Consider the following 18,655-nt stretch of genomic DNA (forward strand, 5'->3'; position numbering starts at 1 on the left):
TTAAATTATTTTAAACTTCCCCACTCTTACCTGTAGTATTTTCACCCTGGGAAAAACTATCTTATCTACACTTCTCATTTCTTATATAATCTATCAGTTTATCCCCCTAGCCTTCAATATGCCTCAGAAAACAATTCACGTTAGTCCAACCTCTCCTCCTGGTAAATCTCTTCATCACCCTTTCCAAAGTCTCCACACACTCCCTATTGTGTGGTGACCAGAGTGTACACAATACTTCAAACCAAAAGTTCTATGCAGTTAAAACTATCTGATTAGTTCCTCAAACAACAAAGCTCAAACTCAAAATACTTGATTAGTTCCCTCTGCTATAGCATACTGTGCTATAATCATATGGTGGACATAACGCACAAACTAACCAAAGCTGCCTCATCAAAAGCTTTCCTCACAAATGCTACCAGGAAACTAATTAAAAAATGCTAGGTCAAGGCAAAAACCATCATGCAGGTCTTGCACACAATTCATGTGTGGACAATCTTTCATCATTGCTGCCTTCATCCCTCCAAGGACAACTGTACTTTTCACATACTGTGCAGAAAAAAAGCTAAAAAAAAAGCACACAAACTGGACAATGGGAGAGAAATTTGGTTCAGTTGCTTGGTAGGAACTTTTTTTTAAACCGTTGCTCAAGTCTCATCAATATAAAGTTGATGATATAACAAGCAACACAGCTATTTCACCAGATGAGTTAGATAAGATAATCATAGAATCATATGAAAAACAAACAGCCCCTTTGGTCCACAATGTCTGTGCCAACATCTTTACTAAACCAGTTGGCAAGACTGGGCATGGATGCTACCTGACCCACTGAGTTCCACTGTAATGAACCCAGAGGACCCCAAAACCCAGCAACAATAGAAATTAACCAAGACAAATGGTAACATTAACAAAAAGTTTTAATCATCTTAAAAAAAGATAAAACTTTAACTTATAACAAAAAAACTTAACCCCCTTCTAATTTAAAGGGCATGCGCACGCACCAGACCTGATCTTCCCAATCCATTCATGTATTGCTTTCCAAAACAATAATCCATTACTCCACAGCATGTCCAATTAACACCTACTTGTGAAGTCCTGATAGGCACTCTTCAAAGTTTTTGCAAAAGGCACTCAGAGCCTGGACTGTCTGGCTTGAACAAAGCTCTTGTATTTTAAATAACATCTGTGTGTTTGTATCTGTGTGTGACCTAACTAAAAACCCCACAATCTATCTTCAAAAAAACATATCTATATACAATATAAAATATAACAATCTGTCACACCACCAGTTTATCATTTCCCCCTTGCAAGCATCACCCCAGGTCAAGTTCAAATTTATTATCTGACGGATTACTTCCTATAGTGTTGAGACCAGAACTACACACAGAACTCCAGCTTCCTGCAACAGCTGAGGAAAGTTCATCTCCTATTGTGAATTTGATTGTGATTTCATGTACTATTAATGTACAATATGATAATTAATATAAATATATATTGTATTTGCTTCTTTAGGAAGCTATGTATATGTTTTCAATTAACAATAAAAATATTTTTTTTAAAAAAGGGAAGTTCATTTCCCACCCTCTATCCTCACAGCATTCTACAAAAGATGAATTAAGAGTATTCTGTGCAACTGCATTACCGCCAAGTTTGGAAGCAGTACCACCTCGGACTGCAAGACTCTGCAGAAGATAGTGGTCAGCGGAAAAGATTATTGGGGGCTCTCTTCCTACCATGAAGGACATTTACAACACTCGATGCAGGAGAAGGGCAATAAACATCATGAAGGACTCCACAGACCCCTCACGTAAACTGCTCTTCCTTATGCCATCTGGTAGGAGGTACCGTAGCACTCAGGTCATTATTTCCAGATTGGGCAACAGTTTTTTCCTCCCCCTAAGCCATCAGGCTCCTAAATTCCCAGAACATATGTGGATAGTGTAGCATGGACTTTTACTGTATACATTTTAATATTTTAATGTGCTTAACTTCTATTCTAACTTCTATTTCTGTAAATATGCTCCGTAGTCCTGGAAAAATGCTATCTCATCTTTGCCATGCAAGCTTGGTATGAACGATAAATAAAGGTGACTTGACTATGACCTAACCAACAAAGCCCCCTCCCCAATTCATTGCACATGTCCTAACCTTATGAGTACCCCCAAAATATATAATTACATCAAAATTAAATTCCTTTCATCAGCAGAATAAAATCATCCTGTAGTTTATGAAATTAATTCAATACTTTTGAGCCAGTATTTGCATTAATTTTCTGGATATTCATCATTTTGAATGAAATATGATGTCAGACCTAGACTTCCTCCATCAATAAGGTAGATACTGCAGAATCTTTACAATTGATATTTCAAGGTTTACATTGCATGGAATTTTACCAGGAAACCAAAAATGGCTGAACTAAGAATTATTTGTTACAGAGCAGTTGCTTTATTTAGCTCAGCTTAATGGAAATAAGTACCATAGATTTCAAAAGAAACAAATCTATTTGGCAAATCTCAAAATTAATTGAGCGCATAACAGACTTGTAGAGGGAGAGGAAATATCTGAACTAGTTAGCATGAACTTAAGATAAACTGGTCTGAAGTTCTTTGACAATAAATAGAAAGTAAATATGTGTGTGTGTGTGTGTGTGTGTGTGTGTGTGTGTGTGTGTGTGTGTGTGTATGCGCGCATTTTTTTTTAAACAGGATGGTTTAAAAGAGGTCATTTGCATTGCACAGCATTTAGTTCTATCTGCTGTGTTTGACAGTAATCTTCATTGCAATTTAGAAGGCTAGAGGGGCCGAACGACATTTCAGAGTCGAGGAGCCGAACGACATTTCAGAGTCGAGGGTCCGAACGACATTTCAGAGTCGAGGGGCCGAACGACATTTCAGAGTCGAGGGGCCGAACGACATTTCAGAGTCGAGGGGCCGAACGACATTTCAGAGTCGAGGGGCCGAACGACATTTCACAGAGTCGAGGGGCCGAACGACATTTCACAGAGTCGAGGGGCCGAACGACATTTCACAGAGTCGAGGGGCCGAACGACATTTCACAGAGTCGAGGGGCCGAACGACATTTCACAGAGTCGAGGGGCCGAATGACATTTCACAGAGTAAAGGGGCCTGCTTCACATGCTGTAACATTCTATGGTTCAAAACAGAATATATACCTTAACAATGTTTTAAAATAAGGAGATACAAACTAAATTTGTGAATGGATAACAAACTGGCACACAAATTACATTTCCAACAAATGTGAGGTGATGGAGTGGGACAAGGGTAAAATATATTTAAAATAAAAACAGGACATGAGGTTGATACAGCCAATTAGAGAATATGCTAGTAACATTTTGAATTTATTCATAAAAACAGAGACATAAAACTTTCATAGATTGCTCAGATATTGATGGAGGTTACAATACTCCATTCAACATTGACAAAGCTACTTAAAAAAATCCTTAACTTACCAATGTATCGCTGCTGTATGCCTGCATGTAAACCCTTCCATTCCTTGACAGAATAATAAAGCATTTCTCAGCGCAGCTTATTTGTACAACTCCAAGATTTGCAATTCCTTCACACTGAATGGGACAAATCACTGTCGTCTGACTTCTCCAACCAAGCAGCCCCCAGGCCAAGACTTCTTGCAAAGAGCCCTACCAGAAAAATCATAAAAGTTAAACACCTTTCATCAAACAAAGTTACCAAGTGGATGCCACTGATAATTTTGGTTAAAGACAAAGAGGAATCAATGAATAAGGAAAGATTTACTTCAAGGTGATTAGCCATTTATGAAAAGCAAAAGAAAACTGAAATACAGCCAGTAAAAAAAAAAGTCAACCCATCTTTACTTCACATTTAGTAAGTCATTTGTTGTCATATTTACATTTTCCATTTCTGTTTCTAAAAATATCACTCATATTTTCCACTATTTTGAGGTCCGCTCTCAAGTTACAGCAGAATTGTCAAAACGCAAGTTAACAGCCCTGCGCCTTGTCTAACTATTTCAGCAAGTGATACAACATCAGATAATCCCGAGCCCGTGACTGCCCTCCAAGTAGGGAAGAGCAAGTAATAAAAGTGCCTCTGATAGATAGGTTTTGCAGATTCATGGATTTTCCACCCCATGCAAACTCCCCCACTCAGCAAACACTTTCGACTCTTGATAAATAGTCTCTCGATACGAGGCCCCTGATATTTTTCTTGAAATGGCGAAGAGACAGTTGGTAATGACTGGCACCATCAACCCAAGAGAATATAAAAAAGACATCCACAATACTTTAAATGATGAATAGCATCATCTATTGCTTGTACATGGGAGCCTTCAAGTTCATTCAACAGAGGTAATGAGATATTTCCACTTTACACATGATTTATTTTTGCAAATTATGAAGATACAAAATGGAACCCGATACCAAGTTAGTATAAGGTGAAATAGTCAGATTTCAGTATCAGAGATCCCCAGCAACTATATTCCAAACTTGAAAGCAAAACACAGATATTTGATGTTGAAACTATTGAGAATTTTAGTGGACAGGATTTTTGACCTATTTGAAGTTATTTACACTCTTACCTTTTGAGATGGTGGAGAGCTGCACTGTGGTGGCATGCAGGGAGTTGCCAAACGGTCCAGGTGAGCCATAATCACAACTGCGGTTTGTCGTAGATCTATGGCCAAATCATTATCTTGGGGTAAAGCAAGATATCTCAAAAAGCATTCATTTGGACTCAAGGGATTTCCTAATATCTGAAAAAAATTCAAAAGAGAAAGTTCATTAGTTATTTTTGATCATTAATTATAGCAAGTACCACTTAAATTGACAATGACACAAAAATTAGACAAAGCCTGACAGCATGCTTATCAGATCAATTAAATGCAAAAATCAGATCAGAATTCCACAGAATACTACAGCACAGAAACAGACCTTGCAACCCACCTAACCCCCCACCAAATCCAATCGGTCTACTCCTCCCATTCACGTACCTACCACAATTCTCCGAAATGCTGAAAGCAAACCCAGATCCACCACTTCCGTTGGCAACTCATTCCACGCTCTCACCACCTTGAGTGAGGTTCTGCTTGTGGTCCCCTTCAACTTCACCTTTCATCCTTAACTTAAGTCTTCTCATTTTTGTTTCATTCAACAGAGTGGAAAAAGTCTGCTTGTAATTTTAATTTTATGACCATTTTTGGTCATTGCATTTTCAAATTTCGCATGTTTCCATTAGAATAGCATTGCTCACACCGCATTCTAATTTCTTCATTATTTTAAGTTTTTCCACTCAATTTCGCCCCACAAAGTTTATCTACTTGATGGTCCATTATTTGGGTTGATGCATAGATATGATATATATGGTTCCTGCTGTGCATTGTAACACTTACGCATGCACACGCGCACACACTAAAGCCTGCCAAGTTTTAAAAGTTTGAGAGTTTGAAAAGTCCAGATTTTCAGGTGGTTGATTTCTGGCATCTGGATTTTTGGACTTCTACTGTACCTTGCATTTAACTAGATTAAATTCCATCTGCCATTTTGCAGCCCATTTTTCCAGCTGGTTCAGATCCCTCTACAAGCTTCAAAATCCTTGCTTGGTGTCTCTCATCTTAGTGTCATCTGCTAATAACCTATAACATTCTGTAAATATTTTCCATAAGATGCAGAAAACAAGCAAAAAAAAAAGATACAAATAGCGGGAGCAGGTTCAGGGACTGAAGCAGATAAGGTGGATAATCTAAATGCATAAATACCTCGTCTGTACACATCACATAATGAAATTCAAGAACTAATTAGAATACCATATTAGGCAGACTTTATATGAAGAGCAAGCTGGGTGGAAGCAAAAAAACCCCAAGCAAAAGATTTCCAAAAAGAAAGCCACTGATATTATAAAAAGCTGCAAATAGCAAGAAATTTGGATACAAATTTTAAATGACAAGAACAAACGTGGGGATCTTTCAAGTGTAGCTGTGAGCCACAGAGTGGTCAACATAGCACTCAATTTTATAAAAATGACAGAAAATATCAATCGATATGATTAAATGACCATGTGTTCAGATAAAGAAACAACAACTAAAAACAAAATTCATGGATTTCCAAAATAAAATAAAATCTTTTGCAGGAAATATGAAACAAAAATATCCCGCAGGACAAGCAACACCCGACATTAAATACAGAGTTAACATTTCTAGTCAACAACCTTGCAATAGAACTACGAAAAGATCAAAATCAAGCTTTCTTTAATTTCTTAAAAAGGAACGGTGAACTGAGCATCCCACGATCTACATAAAAGGGCAATAACTGAGAATCATACCATCATGCAATAATGTGACTAGCACAACACTGTTAAAGCGCCAGCGACCTGAGTTCGAATACAGCACTGGCTACAAAGAGTTTGCACATTCTCCCATGTCTGCATGGGTTCCCTCCCACCATTCAAAAAATGTACTGGGGTTGTAGATTAATTGGGAGTAACTGGACAGCACGGGCTCGTGGGCTGGAAGGGCCTGTTATTCTGCTGCCTGTCTAAATTTATTTTTAAATAAATACCATTGTGTGATTCTGCAAATGATTAAGAGAGTCAAAAATAACAATAGAATTCTATAACTAATATTGTAAAATCAGCATCAAATGGTACAAGTAATAAATTTGAAATTGAAACTACCAGCAAAAAAGTTAGTCACAAACAAGGGTATATAGTTTCAAAGTAAGGGGCCTGTCATTTAAAACTATTGTGCAGAGATTTTTTTTCCTCTCATAGGGTAATGAATTTCCAGAATTCTCTGTCCCTGACAGTAATGAAGAATGGATGATGAGACATTTGAAAGGCCGAGGAATTGAGGGTGATGAGGAACTAGCACAGAAGAGGAGACGAGGACAGAATCAATATCCCACGATCATACTGAATGGCAAGGCAAGCTTGGGAGATCTGGGTGACTATCCCTGTAGCTACTTTATGTTCTCATGAAAGTAAGCTAAAAAGCCATGGCTAAATGCCCAAACTATTCTTCTGTTTATTAGCTGTTAGAACCAAACATACCATTTTCTTTAATGCATCTGCAGATGACTGCTTTAAGCACATATTTGATTTTAATTTCCCCTCCCAAAAAGGATATCAAGAGTAAATTCATTTTATTGACATTCTTTTCCCTTCTCTGGATTATTACAGCCATCAGCAGATGCTGCAAGGAAGCATGCAGACTGTAAGCTCTTACATTCTTAGTCACCTTTACACCAGGTTCACTGAGCTCTTTGCAAATCAGAAAAAATGAATACATATTTTGTTCACATGCCACTTCAAATAATTTCACACTTATTGCACTACCTCTTCATCTGCAATTGATAAATCTTTACTGCAGTGAATGCTCTGGAATCTCTGGAGAAGAGGTAAAAGTGGTGCACTAGTTCCTTGTGATGACCTTTCATTGTCAGTTTCTCTGGCTCCGTTTTCCCAGATCTGCAGCAGTAGTAAAACAGCAGACAGCATTTGGCTGTGAAAGAAAAGGAGTATTCAGTAAATCACAAAAAAATGCAAATAAACTGAGTTCATTAATACTTTAGACGAAAAGGTTGCTTTATTGCAAACAGCTAAAAAATTAAACCTGCATTATTTTAAGGTCAGAAGAACAAGGGAAATGTCATTGAAATGTGCAAGATCCTAACGCATCATAGCATAGTAAATATTGAGATGATTCTTGTGGGTCAATCTCAAACAACATTTTAATTTTTAATTTAAAGATGCAGCACAGTACTAGGTTTTTCCAGCCCACGAGCCTGTACCACCCAAATTCTTCTGTTAACCTATAGGGCGCAGATCTTTCTTTTTGAGGGTAGGAGGAAACCAGAGCACCCAAAAGAAACCTACACGGACATGGGGAGAACCTACAATTTCCTGACCGACAGTGCCAAACCAGGTTATTGGTAATGTATGCTAACACTCCTGAATGACATGATTTTAAATGAGTGACTTCCTCAAAATTAACCGATGCGGTAATTACTTCTCACAATCAGAGTGATTCTCTATTCTAAAGGATTCTAAAGTTAGATCACAGGGGGCATTTTTGAAAGATCATGGAATTAAAGGCCAAGAGGAATCAGCACAAAAGAGGCCCCGATCACTGATGACTTTATACCCTTCTACACTCCATTTCAAATAATATAGATTTTGCCATTTATGCTTCTTCTGGACCATCTTGTATTTTTGAGTTCATTATCACATCCTCTCATTTGCACTATAATTCATCTTTCATCCATTTCCCACCTTCTTGCAGATTCCCTTTCATCGTTCCTTCTCTATTTCCATCTCATTGCTCCAACTTCTGCCCGTTGTGAAGGGACAACAGCCAAAAAGATTCATCCTGATATTTGAAGAAGAACCCCCCAATAGTGCAAAATAGCTTCTTCCCCTCCGCCAATAAATTTCAGAATGGACAACGAACCTCACTTTTTCTGCTTTTGCACTAATTTTTTTTTTAATGTCATTTATATCAAATTTTGATCCTGTAAATGTGGCCGCGAAATAACATTCCATGACACGTGTGTGATGGCAAATTAGGATTCTGATTCCTCCTCCATAGACACTGTCTGACTGATTAAGTATTAACCAACAAATTCTGGTTTCATTTCAAATTTTCAGTATGATACTTTCAAAGTGGTTTGTGACGCTGGTTAATGAATAAATGCTGGCCACGTCACTGGATATTTCTCCTTTCAGTTGAGCCATGGAATCTTTGTTCAATGTCTCTTCAAGGAAGAATCTCTGATGGTGTACAACTTGCTTTGTACGGTGCTGGAAATGCAGCCAACATTTTGTGCTTAAAATTCTAGAAAGGAATTTGAATTCATAACTTCATGAGAAGCTAGAATCCCATCATTGATGTTCAAGGTTACAAAAATGTGGATTCAATACAAGAAAACAATACAGGTTCATTTTCAATTTGAACATTTAAAGGGGAGATGAATATTTCCTTTGGGGAATAAAAATCTGAATTATTATTTGGATTGAACAGAATTAAAAGAGATCCACCACACCTCACAAAATAAATCCAAATTGATAACTCAGAGATTAGACAAAAACCCAATAAGGGGAATGAAAGAATGGAAATGAAATCAGAATAATTATATATTTTTAAAAAATCAAAGCATAAAAGTTACTCAGTCGTGAATTATATTTAAAAAATTCCACACTAATACTTAGAAACACACAGGACAATTATGGGGGTAATTTGCAGCTAATCAACTAAATTGTTGGAAAGAAAACAAGTTTTAAAGATAATTCAACGTGCAGCAGTGAGATAAAAAAAAATAAGGCAGTTTTATTAGTGAACCCTGCTGCAGCACCACCAGCTCGGGTTCACATCCCATTCTATCTGTAAGGAATTTGTTCTCCCAGTGTCTGCATGGGTTTCCTCTGGATGTTCCAGTTTCTTCCCATCCTTCAAAACATATGGGAGTTGTAGGTTAATTGGGTGGCCCAGGTTCATGGGCTGGATTGTGATGAATATCTTTAAAAAAAAAAGCAATATCTGACTGGAGCTCAAAGTACACTTTCTTCCAAAAGGAAGTTGTACTATAAAAGACAGGAAATCATTTAAAAATAAATAATTGACTAGACAAAGAAAATATAAGTTAAGGGTTTGGGGGCAAAACGTTAGAAGTAACATAAGAGGGAGCTTCTTCACTCAGAGAGTGGTGGCTGGGTGGAATGACCTTCCGGAAGAGATGGTTAAAGCAGGATCAATTTTGTCTTTTAAGAGAAGGTTGGATGAGTGCATGGATGTGAGGGGGTTGGAGGGTTACAGGCAGGGAGCAGGTAGTGGAAATAGTGGAATTTCACTTAAATCGGTGCGGACTAGAAGGGCAGAGATGGCCTGTTTCTGTACTGTAATTGTTATATGGTTAATAAGCATTATATTATAATAATCATTATAAACCTACAACTTTTGAGAACATGCCAAGGTCAGACCACCAGAATAATAAGATAATTATCATTTGTTGTATAACCAAAGTTTTCAAATCATGGGCAACAATTTTTTTTTTTTTTTTTTTTAAACATTGCTAAATTAGTGCAAAAATAAATCCATAATTTTGAAAGTTTTCAAAAAATAAATTAGGTTGAATACAATTTACTGTCTAAATCAAGCACAATAAAGAACAGTATGAATGAGCAACATTACTGCACAATATATTATACATATTTTTTAAATTATAAGTACATTTCTAGCTTATTAGTGTTTAAGATTTTAAAAGGGACAGACAGAGTAAACGTGGATAGGCTTTTTCAATTAAGAGTGGGGGAGATTCAATCTAGAGGACATGGATTAAGATTGAAGGGGGAAAATTATAAGGGGAACATGAGGGGAAATTTCTTTACGCAAAGGGTGGTAGGGTTGTGGAATGAGCTTCCGACAGACGTGGTCGAGGCAGGATCATTGGTTACATTTAAGGAAAGACTGGATAGTTACATGGATAGGAGAGGACTGGAGGGGTATGGACCGGGTGCTGGTCAGTGGGACTAGGAGGGTGGGGATTTGTTACGGCATGGACTAGTAGGAACTTTGGGGGACATCCGAGGTGCTCTAGTATTTGCCAAAGCCCTTTCCTACTCACAGTGTCGAAGGCTTTGGTGATGCCCCCCAAAGTTCCTCAACATGGTTATCCAACTGCACGAAAACCAACAAGGTCGGGTCAGATACAGCAATGAACTCTCTGAACCCTTCTCCATTAACAATGGCATGAAGCAAGGCTGCGATCTCGCACCAACCCTCCTTTCAATCTTCTTCAGCATGATGCTGAAACAAGCCATGAAAGACCTCAACAATGAAGACGCTGTTTACATCCGGTACCGCATGGATGGCAGTCTCTTCAATCTGAGGCGCCTGCAAGCTCACACCAAGACACAAGAGCAACTTGTCCGTGAACTACTCTTTGCAGATGATGCCGCTTTAGTTGCCCATTCAGAGCCAGCTCTTCAGCGCTTGACATCCTGTTTTGCGGAAACTGCCAAAATGTTTGGCCTGGAAGTCAGCCTGAAGAAAACTGAGGTCCTCCATCAGCCAGCCCCCCCACATCTCCATCGGGCACACAAAACTCAAAATGGTCAACCAGTTTACCTATCTCGGCTGCACCATTTCATCAGATGCAAGGATCGACAACGAGATAGACAACAGACTCGCCAAGGCAAATAGCGCCTTTGGAAAACTACACAAAAGAGTCTGGAAAAACAACCAAATGAAAAACCTCACAAAGATTAGCGTATAGAGAGCCGTTGTCATACCCACACTCCTATTCAGCTCCGAATCATGGGTCCTCTACTGGCATCACCTACGGCTCCTAGAACACTTCCACCAGCGTTGTCTCCGCTCCATCCTCAACATTCATTGGAGCGACTTCATCTCCAACATCGAAGTACTCGAGATGGCAGAGGCCGACAGCATCGAATCCACGCTGCTAAAGATCCAACTGCGCTGGGTAGGTCACGTCTCCAGAATGGAGGACCATCGCCTTCCCAAGATCGTGTTATATTGCGAGCTCTCCACTGGCCACTGAGACAGAGGTGCACCAAAGAAGAGGTACAAGGACTGCCTAAAGAAATCTCTTGGTGCCTGCCACATTGACCACCGTCAGTGGGCTGATATCGCCTCAAACCGTGCATCTTGGCACCTCACAGTTCGGCGGGCAGCAACCTCCTTTGAAGAAAACTGCAGAGCCCACCTCACTGACAAAAGACAAAGGAGGAAAAACTCAATACCTAACCCCAACCAACCAATTTTCCCTTGCAACCGCTGCAACCGTGTCTGCCTGTCCCTCATCGGACTTCTCAGCCATAAACGAGCCTGCAGTTGACGTGGACATTACCCCTCCATAAATTTTCGTCCGCGAAGCCAAGCCAAAGAAAGAAAAGGACTAGTAGGGCCGAACTGGCCTGTTCTGTGCTGTAAGTGGTTATATGGTTATATGGTAATACAACCTGAATGTCAGAGGATAACTTTACCACCCGCCTCTATTTGAAAATAACATTTACCCAATTTACACATTAGGGAACATAATGATTACCCACAATACATCAGAAATACATAGGGCGTACAATAAAGGTTGCACAATATTAACAGATGAAAGATATGAGATAGTCAATCAAGGCCTCATTTACTTCTAAACTTCTGTCCTCGTTCCATGAAGTGCAAATCATCAATTTCTTGGGGAATAAAAACATTTTAATTACAAAATCTCACATTATTATTTCTTTTTCTGAATTCCTTACCTTAATGTTCCTCTCTGCACGGCCAGTTCTAATAGAATCGCAAGAGCTAAGTGCTGGTCTTGAAGTGGAATGTTTCCTGGCCCCTTTGAGCTTGGTGCTCCATGAAGGTCCCTGTGGAATAACAGAACTTGAATTCTTAATATTAAGTAACAGAGCTTCAATTCTGAATTATGATAAGTAAACAATATTTTTCTTGTGAAAATACTAAAGCTGTCTTATCAACTTACCCTGTAACAACAGACCTGAGAAATTTTGTTGCTCTCTCCACAACTTCAAGCCACACACTAGATACTGTTCCTTCATCAAACAAAGATGCTTCTGGGAGAGAACGAAGTGCGTCAAGAGATTCCTGCAATAACTCACTGCAGAGGTCTGCATCTTCACCTTAACAAAAAAAGGCAAAAAAGTCCCCAAAGAGCTCACACGAAATGTTAAATCTGCAAATGACCTTTAAATAAGTTTTAAAATGCCACTCCTTACCTGACCTCCAAGCTCTACGAAGGAATGCAAAGGCGAATGAAAGTGCTGCTCTAGATCCAACTCTAGCAAGTCCTTCTACACCTTTCCCAATGGGTCTGGAACTAACATTTAAAGTAAAGTTAAAATGTCATGGAATCAAATGTACAATTGAAATGTTTATTTTAAATAGGAGGCAAAATATCACATCAATTAAGGAATTTAATTGGTCTTGAAATGTACCTTTTCTTGTCAGATACAGCTACGGGTACAGTCATGCTCTTCCATTTAACATTTGTATGTTCCAGAAGCACACTTCTACTCAATGCAATGAAGTAACGCTCGAGGACTGCCAATCTCTGCTTCAGTCTGATCCCAGAGAGAGTTGTGGCCGCTGCTTGTACAGCAACTGTCTGTTGCTCCTTCACAAGTACATGTAGACATTCTTTCAATTCACTCACATCTACAATTAAAATTTATTGTTATTACTTCAAATTAATAAAAGGGCAATTTGACCTTTAGAGTTTCAATCACATTATCAAGTGTAACCTCAAAGACATGGCACAAATTCACAGTGGTTTCAGAACAGCGTTTATCATTAGTCCTTCAACAAAATAACACAAATTAAGGTACCTTCATTGTCATACACATAAATGATTTTCTTTTGTTTTGCACCTAAAGACACATTGAGGAGGCACTAGTCCAACGCTCTACCAAGGAGAGGAAGCGAAGCAAAAATAAGACGACAAGTCCATAAAATACCAAAGTGTTTTATACACATATCGGGATCAGAATATAACAAGGAATAGAGTTCATTAAAGACCAAACTGGGAATCTATGCATAGACAATGTAGCTGAGGTCTGAAATAAATTCTTCTCTTCTATTTGGAAATGTCCAGTATAACTGGAAAATTTTACTAAAGGTGGGGGTAGAGTGGAATTCTAATCTAATTTACAGGAAAAGAGGAAAGAACAGCACCTATTAGCTTGAATTCGCCGAAGATTGTCTGATCTCGGAAGCTAAGCAGGCTCAGGACTGGTCAGTACTTGGAGGCCCAGGAACACTAAGTGCTAAGGTTTCTGTGAGGGGTGCTGGACAAAGTGGCAACTCTCGGTCTGCCTTACGGTAGACAAAAGTTAAAGAATTTCATAAACGTTACATTCTAAAAGTGTAGTATGACGTAACAATAATGGAATTTTGCCTTTACTATTGGAACAAGCGCACCATCAAAAGCATACCGAAAATGCCATTGTATAGGATGACTCATGTATAGGACAACCCTGGAATTTCCACCTTAAACGTTGGTTTTGAGCGATAACCTTTAAATAAGATGACTCCTCTCCCCCTCCCCCAAAAAAACTGCCACATGCTCACAAGTGGATGCTGTTAAAAGCAAAATCACAATATTTTAAATCAATGATCATTTAAATTTTATTTTAAAACAAACTGCTATCGGCTCCTGCGATAGGCCATTTAAAACCCATACAGAGCCGACAGCAGTCGGACCTAGTGGATGGACTCCGTGGAGGAGTGCTGAGACTTAGCAAATAATTAAGGGGGCATGCATGAGATTACAATGGAGTCGGCAGGAAGGTGGCCGCGGCGCTGCAACTTCATCAAGACTTTGTATCGGAGAACCCAGTTTTAAGGTGAAAATTATAAGATTCCTGCTCAACGACATATACAGTACCTGCTGGATGCATCACAGAACTAGTAAGGGAGCTGCTCTGCTCAAGATCAATAGAAGCAACAGATGATATAGTGAGTGTAACTCAGATCATGCAAATGTCCCTCCTCTCCAGGATGGTCAGAGAAATGACAGACCAAATTTAAATCCAAAAAATGAAAAGGGATGCATTTGGAGATAACTAACAAGGCTAGAATGTAGGAATGGAAGGACACTAGAAAATACACAAAGGAACTCAAGGATCTTAGTATACATATTCAAAGACCTCTGAAGTTAGCAACAAAGAACAGATATCAGTTAAAGCAGCAGATATTTTTTCTTCGTGAACAAGGGCATGAAATACTATACAAGATTAGTCAAAGTGGGAGGAAGTCAGAACGAGAAGCAAACAATCAATTTGTTGGGCGTTTTCTATGGGCCCCCCAATAGCCTCTGAGCCACTGGGGAGAAACAAGTAGACAGATGTGGAAAGGTACAAAAACAACAGGGAACTTCCCACAATATTGACTGGCACTTCCTTAGTGTAGAAGGGTTAGATGTGGCCTGAAAGGATTCCTGACACAGTACGTGAACAGCCCAATGAGAAGAGAGGCCAGTCTGAATCGAGTACTGGGCCATGAACCTGGCCAGGTGATAGACCAGTCATTGGCAAGCATTTCTGAGGTAGGGGATTACAACTCACTGACCTTAAATGTATCCATGGACAAGGACAGGAACAGACAAGATGGGAAAGCAATTGGTGAAGGAACCTGGAAAAGTAAACTGGGAACAGATGTTATCAGGGAAATTCACAGCAGAAATGTGGAGGATATTTCGGGACCACTTGCACATGGCTCGGAGTAGATTTCTTCCATGGAGACAGGGATAGGATGGTAACTAAGGAACTGTGGTTGACAAGAGAAGTGGAACAATTAGTCAAGAAGTAGAAGGAAGCTTTTGGAATCAGGAAGGAATCATGTAGCTAGGAAGGAACTAAAGAATAGATTTAAGAGAGCTAGAAGATTTAAACACAAGTGTAAAACACTTTGGAATTCTCTTTAATCTTGCTCTCCAACGGCATTTCATAGCTTGTTTTTGTCTTCCTTATGCCTGAGCTCTTTCCAGAGCTCTTTCCAGCACTCTTTGTATTCCTCCAAGGCCCTGTCTAACTATAGCTTCCTAAATCTAATATTGGCTTCCTTTTCTTTTTGATTTTCAAAAGTTCTCTTACCTTTCCATCCTTGTCTTTCCTTTTTACTGCAACGTGCCAGTTCTGGACTACAATTAGATGACCTTTAAACAGTTCAATGTCAGTATAGACTTAACTGTAAACTTCCAATAAACTTACCCGAGCTCCTTCCTGCCTAATAATCTCATAATTTGTCCTCTGCCAAATTAGTATTTTCCCCTTACCAATTTATTTTTATTCATCATCATTTTGAATTTATGGAATTGTGACCACTATTCCCAAGATGCACTCCTCTCCTCCACCTGTCCAAGTTCATTTGCCAAAAAAACATCTTGTTAGCTGACTACGTGTTACTTCAAGAAACTCCCCTGGATGCACTCAACAAATTCTTCCCCCATGTAACTGGCCCAGAGTACCTCCCAGTCAATTCTGAGGAAATTCAAGTCTTCTACTTGAACAACCCTGTTGCTTTGACACTTTTTCCATGATCTATCTACACATACTCATCCAATGCAGGGTGGCTATTAGGAAATCAATAGTATAAACCAATCAGAGCAAATCCACCCTTAACCCTGATTTTTTTTTTTAGGGTTAGGGTTAGGGTTAAACAAGCTATGAAACATTTTAATTAAAAAATGTGTACATTACACTTTTGATCTTAACTTTTGATCTCGACCTACACTCCCTCAGTGGATGGATGAGCTCTTCAGCACAAATACAGCTGTTACACTGTCCCTGATCGTGATGCAACCCCTCCATCTTTAACCTTCTTCTCTATCCCATCTCAAGCAACATCCAGGAATATTGAGGTGTGTTCCTATCACTCTTGCAACCAAGCCCCTATAATTGCTGTATCATATTTCCAAATATTGATCCAGGCTCTAATTCACAACGCTCCTTCCGTGAAAATAAACAAACTCAGTCTCACTGTGATCATTCACCTATTGCTTTCTAGCCTTCCTTACAGACTTTTTGGCCACAACATCTGCCATCCCCTTAATTTTGCACCTGGTTCCCTGCTGTATGGCTCCAATCTCACTGCCACTTTAGTTTAAACCATCCAAGTATCACTCATAAACTTCCCCATGATGATATTTGTTTAATCACCTCTCTTGTAAAGGTCCCATCTATCCTGGAAGAAAGCTAAATGGTCCATATATCTGAATCCCTCCCTCTGACATCAGCTCCTTAACCGTGCAGTATCTTCCTATTTCTTGCCTCAATGTGTGTCACCAGTAATAATCCTGAGATTACAATGACGCAAGACCTGCTTTTAACTTGCTTAAAAAACTCACCAGAATCATTCTGCAGGATCACATCTTTCTTCCTATCTATGGAAGTTAAATTTATTAGTGATTCAAGGCTGCCAACCTACAAAAGGTCACTGATTAACTTGACAAAATCAGCTCCCCAATGCTGCAATTTCAAAATACCAACTCTATGAGATTTCAAATGCATCAGTTTTTTTTAAGACCAGAACATTAATTTTCTAAATCAATCTTCTAAACTATTTAAGGAGACCTACCACTGGGTTAAACTTTAACAATTAAAATGATGTGAACAGCAAGGATAATAAATATGCAATTTAAACCAATAATCAGATAAAAAAAGGGTTGTCTTGAAAATGACCAAGATCTGCCTTAAGCAGAATAGATTCCACCCCACTCCTAATTTTTAAACCAGAACACAAAAGACAAAAATACATTTCAACTTTTGAAGTACCCTGCAAGTTTGGACAGGACTAATGATCTGGAGCATGATTCCTATCAAGTATTATTTTAAAAGGTCTATCAGCCAAATTGGTTTTTGTGCTTCCATTTCAATTGTACAATTTGCAGTTGCTTACCATCTCCACATTGTGCATCATGGAGAATTCGGTTTATATGAAATAGGCAGTGCTGGAGTTCAGAACGATTATTATCACAAAACAAAATTCCATGGTCAGAGGACATTTGACCAAGAGAACATTACACCCTTGGCCTGCATTCACCCATGTGAAAATCTCCCTGTTTCATTAATTTTAACATCTCAACCAAGGTACAGTATGGAGAGAAAACAGTAAGCATTATAAATAAATTTTTTTAAGACTGATGTTTCCTTAGGAGTATCATTGGTGCAGGAGACACTCGTAAGTTCAGTGAACAGAAATTTGTCCTAACAGAATCCACACATTAACACCCAAAATTTTGAGATATAGAACAAAATTCAAAGTTATAGAATATATGTTCAAAAGTTAAAACATTTTAATCAACTTGCGTATTTTGAAGCAGGCGAGGTTGACAGGACTTAACTCACAAAAACATCACAATATGGACCATTTCCTCGGAACATGACCCACCCCTCCTTCGCAGTGCAGGGTTCCCATGTACTCCAGCTTATGCCAGGAACCAACAAATGAATGCCTTTAATCCAGAACCACAAAGGTAAAAGATACATTGCAAAATGCATATGGAATTCTCAAGCTGTATAGCTTGTAATACTATACACTGATTGTAATGGTCTCCCGTTCCAGAATAAATTTTTTTTAAAAACATCTAGAGCACGAAATGGAAAAGAAAGTTCTTAAAATAAGGCAGGCAAGCTGCAAGACACAAGATTAAAGAAACAGAAGAACTTTCATCGTAACAAAGTTTATCCAGATATCAAATACAGATGGTTTAATTATTTAGAGGTTTTTATAAAATAAATCTTTATAGAAAAATTTCTTCTGGTCAAGTTCTGCAGGTCAAGAAGAGATTTACCAGGATGTTTTCTGGATTGGAAAACACATCTTATGAGGCTAGGTTAACAGAGCTAAGGTTTTTTTCTTTGGAGCAAAGCAAACCTTATAACTCTCCATTTTAAATTCATCCATGCGCCTGTCTAAGAGTCCCTTAAATGTCCAATTTTCCCAGCCTTAACCATCACGTGGTATTTTTTACATCAGCGAGACTGGGAAATCACTTCGCTTAGCACCTCCACTCTGTTCACAACCACAGTAACCTCCCAGTGGTCAACCATTTCCATTCTGAGTCACACTCCCATGCACACATGAAGTCCGTGGCCTCATGAACTATCCGGCCCTGACCACCCACAGATTGGAGGAA

General features: G+C 38.8%; 1 protein-coding gene across 7 annotated transcripts in view; it reads right to left on the minus strand.

Annotated features, from left to right (window-relative positions):
• The window catches only part of herc2 (HECT and RLD domain containing E3 ubiquitin protein ligase 2), a 217,185-nt gene that overhangs the window by 168,102 nt on the left and 30,428 nt on the right, over nucleotides 1-18,655 (minus strand). For all 7 annotated transcript variants that reach the window (XR_011342331.1, XM_069891912.1, XM_069891911.1 and 4 more), the window contains exons 4-10: nucleotides 12,957-13,176; nucleotides 12,738-12,838; nucleotides 12,485-12,641; nucleotides 12,258-12,368; nucleotides 7,323-7,488; nucleotides 4,573-4,746; nucleotides 3,467-3,655 (exon numbers count right to left, since the gene is read on the minus strand). Coding sequence is in view for 6 of the 7 variants with exons in the window: in XM_069891912.1 (XP_069748013.1) it covers nucleotides 3,467-3,655; nucleotides 4,573-4,746; nucleotides 7,323-7,488; nucleotides 12,258-12,368; nucleotides 12,485-12,641; nucleotides 12,738-12,838; nucleotides 12,957-13,176 (1,118 nt within the window). In the remaining variant the exon portion in view is untranslated. The remainder of the gene's footprint in view (nucleotides 1-3,466; nucleotides 3,656-4,572; nucleotides 4,747-7,322; nucleotides 7,489-12,257; nucleotides 12,369-12,484; nucleotides 12,642-12,737; nucleotides 12,839-12,956; nucleotides 13,177-18,655) is intronic.

Source organism: Narcine bancroftii, chromosome 7, assembly GCF_036971445.1.
Source record: "Narcine bancroftii isolate sNarBan1 chromosome 7, sNarBan1.hap1, whole genome shotgun sequence".
Lineage (NCBI taxonomy): Eukaryota > Metazoa > Chordata > Chondrichthyes > Torpediniformes > Narcinidae > Narcine > Narcine bancroftii.